A 6951-nucleotide genomic window follows, 5' to 3' on the forward strand; every position below is an offset into this window, starting at 1 on the left:
TCTGCCTCTATCTCTCAGCAAGAACAGAAAAGAGAACATTAAGGTAATGGCTCCATCAATGTGCTTCAACCTCTCTCCTCCCCTTCTCTTCTCCCTCCCCCACTTCCCCCTGCCTTCTAACAAGCACTGCCTCCCCTCTCCCAGGGACTCATCTCTCATTACTCAAATGAAAAGGGAGAGGAGAGTCCACTCCATGCATCTTTCTCCCTCCTGGAGTCTCTGCAGGAACCAAGAAAAAACCTTTCCTCCATCTTTAACTTCTTTAGATTAGCTCCTGCAGGGTCAGAGTACTTGTGAGTCTCCTGCATGGTGGTGGTCTGATTTTAAATCCAAGTCAGCATGGCAGAGATAGACTCCCCACCTGGTGTGGACAGGCTTCCCAAGAGAGATGTCCTGATGGACAGCAGCAGCTTCTGTCCCATATTGGAGTCCCCCACAGACTCTAGGGACAAATGGAACAAGAAAATGGATTTTCTCCTGTCAGTCATTGGATTTGCTGTTGACTTGGGCAATGTCTGGAGATTCCCTTATATCTGTTACCAGAATGGGGGCGGTAAGGATAAAGGCTTTTTTTCTTCTTTATTTCTTCTAAAAGAAATTGAGTGTTTGTATTAGTTTTATAAATGTTGAAGCCATTTTTTCCCATTGCCACCCCTACCTTTGCCTTTTCACAGTTTAAAAACTTCATTTTTCTTCCTAGTGCAGGCAGTAAGAATTATTCAGTACCTCCTAGGGTTTTCTTTGACCTCCAGCTTAGAAACTCACCAATTTTTCTTCCCTTTAAACAGACAAAAAAAAATTAATGGTATTGTGGCAAGTATAGTAGACTGGGGTGGGGGTCAAGAAATCTGAATTCAGATCCTGCTTGTTCTACCTATTAACTATGTGACCTTGGGAAAATACCTTTCTGGTCCAGATGTGTGACTTTGGGTAAGTCACTTAATATCTCTGGGCCACTGTTTCCTCTTTCTGTAAAATGAGAGGATTGGATTAGATCATGCCTGAGCTCCTTCCCAAGTCTAAACACTCTAAGATCATCTGTGAATTTTTCAAGGAACAATAGAGTAAAAATCAGGGCAAGGGTGAAGGGAACACGCATTTGTTAAGTGCATACTATGGGACAGGCACTATGCTAAGTGCTTTACAATATTATTTCATGTGATAATATCATTGATAATTTATCATCTCATCTGATTTGATCTCAAAACAAGTCAAAGGTGTTTTTGTTGGTTTTTTACAAAAATTTGAACATCAAGCTACAGATGAATTCCCTTGTGATTGTCAACTTCTCCCCTAAATTAAATATTTGGTGAATGCTTGTCAGAGAGTGATTTTAACAAAGTGTGGATCTTCCCTTGAAATAAGTCCTTATTAGCCTTACAAAGAAAGGTAAGAGTAGAGACTCTTCTTTGAGAGCTGTCCATGGTACCAAAATTCCCCATGCCTCTGACTGGACACTCCATACTAAGTTTAGAAAGAAGTTAGATAGCTGAGAGAAAAGAGAGGGAGGGAGGAGAGAGGGAAGGGGGAAGGGAAAGAATGAAGGAGAGGGGTTTCTAATAATCTATCAACTGAATGCTGAAATGCTGAAAATTGAGAAATGCTGAGTTTGTTTTCCTTGTAATCACAAACTAGTAGAATCATAACTTCAAAGCTCAAGGGAAGTTGCAGGATCGTATGATACTAATTTAGTTTCTCATAAGATACTTTGATAAGACTTTAAGATCTGGAGAGGATGCTAGAGGCCAGGAAGTTCTAACATCTAGTAGACCATCTCTAAAAATTAGGATCTTAGAGGTTGTCAGGTTCAGCATCCATTTTTGACAAAGGAGGAACGTGAAAAACCAAAAGGACTGACTTTCCCAAGGTCACAGAAGGAGGATCCTAAAATTTAGAACTGGAAAGAGGCATTGGAAATTGTCTAGTCCAACTTTTCACTTAACAGAGGAGGAAACATGTCCAAAGAAAGAGAAAGGTATGCCCACTGTTGCGCAAGTAATATCAATAGATTTAGAACTGGAAGGACCTTGAGAGATCATCTATTTCAACTCTCATATATAATGGGTGTTTAATAAATGTTTATTGACTGGCTAACTGATTCCCTTCTTTTAGAAGAAAAAGTCAATCTTTTCATAGAGGTGTGATGACTTGCTCAGTCACAAGAATATAGCTGAAATTCAAACTCCCACACCAGGACCTTCTTCACTGCCCCACACTTTCTCACCAATCCTTCCTTATTGAACTACAGGTAACAAAAGTGCTCCTCCTGCCTAGAGTCGCGTGCCTTGGCTCCATTTATAGCAAAAACAGCAATCCATCTGTACCATTTGCTATAACTGCAGGGAGGCTGCATCCAATTCTCATGCTTCTTCCTTCTTGGTGCTGTCATTTGGGTCAGTGCCCATTTCCCCTGGGGGTGGGGGAAGGTTCTGTCCTTTAACTAGAGAGTACCATGACTTATAGATGAAATTTATAAACCCCCAGGTTATTCTGTTACTTAATGGAAAGGAGAAAGATAGACACAACATAAGCATATATAACTTTTGCTCTAAGTTAACATAAAATAAAGAACTATGTTTCTTTGGGGCTCTGTCTTGTCTCAAACAGCACAGCCACTTGAACAAGGAAGTCAGTCCCTTTCTGGTCACATATCTGTTTTTGAGAATTTTTTTTCCCCTGGCTCCTGGCCATAATAAAACCACCACAAGATAATTCACTGTGCACATTGAATCACTGTTATAGCCTCTCTCCCCCACGTACTTTCCACCATTACTCCTATGAAAAGCTTCTTCATGCAGTGTGGCAGAGCAGAAAGAACACTGAACTTGTAGTCTGAGGACCTGTGTTCAAATTCTAGCTCCCTCACCCCCACCCCATGACTTTAGATGAGTTATATAACTTCTCTTGGTCCCTTCTCTGTAAAATGAAGAAGCTGAATGATATGATCTCTAACATCTCTTACTTAGCAAGACCTAGGAAAATTCCATTTTTTTAAACAGAGTAGACAAATCAAATGGTCCATGAAAAGATAAACCCATACCATCTTTTGCTGTCAGTCGGCTGCTGTTTTTTATTTCTTACAAAAATATGAAAATGTCAACATTTCTTCTCCTTAAACCCCACAGTCAGAAGATCTGCCATCCTTCAATAACAAATGTATCTCAGTGGGAGGAGTATCTTCCTTTGAAGAAAATTATAGACAATAATCATCAACAGAAACAAATAAAATTGAATGTACCACAAAGTAAGAGCCAAATCTTATATAGAAGCCTTAGCCTTTAACAAGGTAGAACCAAATGAATTAAGGACAAAGAAATGAGCAAAAAGGGATATTTTTGCTCTTTCCCTTTTCCAGGTCCTTTGCCTTTCATCTGTCTACTTGTTTTTCCTCCCTCCCTCCTTTCTCTCTTTCTTTCTCTATTACTTTTTTCTCCCTTCTTTTTCTTTCTTCCTTACTTGCTTCCTTCCCTCCTTCCTTCTCTCTCACCTTCTTTCCTTTATCTTTTTTCTCTTTCTTTTTCCTTTCCTTTCTTTATTTCTTCATCTCTTTTTTCTGTCCTTCCCTCCCTCTTTTTTCTTCTTTCACCACTTCCTTCCTTTCCTTCTTTCTTTCCTCCCTCTTTCTTTCCTTCCTTTCTCTTTCTCCTTCTTTCTTTTCTCTTTCTCCTTTGATTTCTTTCTTTCCCTCCTTCTTTCTTGCTTCCTTCCCCACTTCATTCCCTCCTTCCTTTCTCTTCTTCCTTTCTTCCTTCTTCTCTCTCCTTCTTTTCCTTACTTCTTTCTTTTTTTTTCCACAGACATAGTCAATGCACATACAACCCTGATTATGCGCATCTCACATCATTCATGGCTTTCCTTATTTCCTTCTAAGGAACATGTCTTCATAGTTAACTGTATTAATATCACATCTCATTTTTTCCAACCTATTTATTTGCAATAGCAAATTGAGTCTAAGAAGTCCAGATGAATGAATCTGGTTTTTGGTTGTCATGTGAGAGAGTCACAGAGTCTACTGTTCCTTATTTTTGACAATGAGCTTTTGTGACTTGAGAAGGAGAGTTCTGGGAAAGAGAACAAAGGGAAACCTTTTCTGTCTGTAAAAAGTAATATCTGACTGAGTATGTGGATGGGTATGTGACCTTAGGCTTTCCTTTATCCCCTTACATTGACATTGACTTTGCTCTCTGATGATGCTAAGTCTTCAGAGCTAACTACCAAGAGGTTACAATCTGGTGTGATGTAGTGGAAAACTGTTAGATGTGACCTCAGAAGTAGGTTACTTAGATGGGCAGTGTCCCAGACAGGTTAATTTGCCACCCCTGAAGTCAGGGAGACCTGAGAGAAAATCCCTTTTCTAGTATTTACCCTCTGAGTGGCCATGGGCAAGTCATTCACCTCTTTTGAGTTTCAGTGTTCTCATCTGTAAAATGAGAGTGGTAATACCTGTAAATTTTCATCTCCCAGGGTTGTTGTTGAATACTAGACATTATTTTTAGCAATTTCATTTTCCTTTCTTTTCTTCCTCCATCAAAATCTAGACTCAGGTTTAAAAAAAATACCAATTCCTTATCTACACTGGTGTGAATGAGTTTAAGCAGAGGCAGAACACTGGAGCCTAATTTGCTGTGTGACCTTGGGCAATGGACCTCCCTCTCAGCCTCAGGTTCCTCACCTGAAAAAGGTCCTATCTGGCTCTAAATTCACGATCAAAGAAGGTAACAAGGAGTAGAGGAATGAGCATTGAATTTAGAATTAGGAGCCCTGGATTTGAATCTATTAACTCTCTTATTTTTTTCCCTGTGTGGTCTTCAGCAAATCACTTCTCACTGACACCCACTTTTCTTCTATTTGGAATGAGGAGGATAAATTACTCTAATTCCCCTTCCACCATAAACTATGATTCTTGTGTTCCTTCTTCAAGGGGTATTATTGTGCCTAAAACACTAGCAATGGAGTAAAAAGTCATGTTCCTTAAGAGAATTCTAAGTTTCAATAAGCAAGAAGATACAACTTGCCTTGTAAGCAACACTGTGGAAGAGATTCTGGTGTGGGTATAAGTTGATCTACAAATACAAATGTGTCTTGCTCTAGAAATGTCAGTGGCTCCCTACTTCCTGTAATATAAAATATAAACTGGTGTAAACTAGTCCACATTTTCAGGCTTGTTGTTTATGACTCCCTGTCATGAACCTGATATTTCCATCAAACTAGCTTAATTTCTGTTATTCATTCCATCTCCCATATCATTTTTGCATGGACCATTCCTCACTTCTAGTACATACATACACATTCTGCCTCTTAGAATCATTAACTTCCTTAAAGTTTAATTCACACACTACTTCTTACAGGATACCTTTACTGACTCCCCCTAATTTTTACTCCTCTCTCCCTACTCAAGCGATCATGTATGTGCAAATCTGCATATATATTGTATCCCTTCCTCACCCCCCAAGTAGGACATAAGCTCTTTGAAGACAAGAACTGCTTTTTGTTTTGTGTTTTATCCCCAGCACCTAACCAAATACTTAGCACACAGTAGGAGCTTAATGAGGGTGAATTGGGCTAGATTGGATTGGCTATTCAGTCAATAAACATCTATTAAGCCTTTACTATATGTCAGGTTCTATACTAAATGCTTAAGATATAAAGAAAGGGGAAAAGACAGTCCTGCCCTTGAGGAATTTATAATCTAATGGAGGGAAGTCAACATACAAAAGGAAGTTGAAAAGCAGGAGGGAGAGAAGGTACCCAGTGCAGGGGCAGGATGAAGGAACCCATAGGAGGGCTGTCAGGGGCACCCTCCAATTAGAGAAAGGGAGGGATGGGACCCAGGGACAGACAGTCCTGAGGATATGTGACTTCCAGGGCTTATGTGATCTAACAAGATGAATAGTTCCCAGGTACATAACAGAGAACTACAGAGGGGTTCAGATGGGTGGTTGGCACCCAATAGGCCTTCCAACCCTGAAATTCAGTCATTTTGTGATCAAGACAATGAGAGGACTGAAGTCAAATGGACTGGTCATATTTATCCTAGAGAAGAAAAATCTAAGAGGGATGTAAGAGTCATCTTCAATCTGAAGGTTTGTCCAGCAAAAGAGGGATTCTATTTACTCTATTTGGCTCCACAGGACAATACGAGGCAGCTACAAAAAAATTTAATTCAGTCAGGATGTTGGCAAAACCTTTGTTTGGGAAAGTCAATTAATCAATAAACATTTTTAAGTGCCTACTAAGTGCCAGGCACTATGATAAACACGGAGAATTCAAAAGGAGGCAAAAACCAGTCCCTGCCCTCAAGGACTTAATAGTCTAAGGTGTGATGAGACATCTTGGGAGGTAATTAGTTCCCTTCCCTGGAGGTCTTCAAGGAAAGCCAGGATGATAACTTGTTGCTGATGTTATAGAGGACATACCTCACCTAGGGAGACCTTGACATTCCCTACAGATCTTTACTTCTGTCATCTATGAGTTCTCACAATCCCTAAAACCACATCTCGGAGCTCGCTACCAACTCCAAGCCTAGACCTCCTGACTAGCCTTCTTCCCACAATACTACCAAGAAAACAATCACAAAGAAAGTAACAAGTTACAAGTATAAGGAAAAACAAATAGAGAATAGCATACTGAATTGAGAGTCAGGATTCAAATCTCATCTCAGACTCTCTCTCTGTGACCCTTGGCAAGTCTATTTTCATCTCTGAGTCTCAGTTTCCCCGTCTGTAAAATTAGAGTGATAATAGCATGCACCTTACAGGTTATTTTGAAGATCACATCAGATTTGGAGTGGGAAAGGATTGCATAGGTCATTTAGCCTAACCCTCCTCATTTTACAGAGGAGGAAACTGACTCCACCTGGTCCAACTTCCTTGTTTTATAAGGAAGGACACTGAGAAATAATGAGAGTAAAGGATCAGATGAGATAATATGAGCAATGCACTTTGAAAAGTT

General features: G+C 39.8%; 1 protein-coding gene across 1 annotated transcript in view; it reads left to right on the forward strand.

Moving 5' to 3' along the window:
- The first annotated feature begins 339 nt into the window (after window positions 1-339).
- Window positions 340-6951, forward strand: part of LOC138156179 (sodium-dependent serotonin transporter-like) — a 32276-nt gene continuing 25664 nt past the window's right edge. The window contains exon 1 of the mRNA XM_069081389.1: window positions 340-553. Within this exon, the coding sequence (XP_068937490.1) occupies window positions 340-553 (214 nt within the window). The remainder of the gene's footprint in view (window positions 554-6951) is intronic.

Source organism: Petaurus breviceps, unplaced genomic scaffold (genome assembly GCF_028583685.1).
Source record: "Petaurus breviceps papuanus isolate PSGF00001 unplaced genomic scaffold, PetGlider_PUasm1.0 99, whole genome shotgun sequence".
NCBI lineage: Eukaryota > Metazoa > Chordata > Mammalia > Diprotodontia > Petauridae > Petaurus > Petaurus breviceps.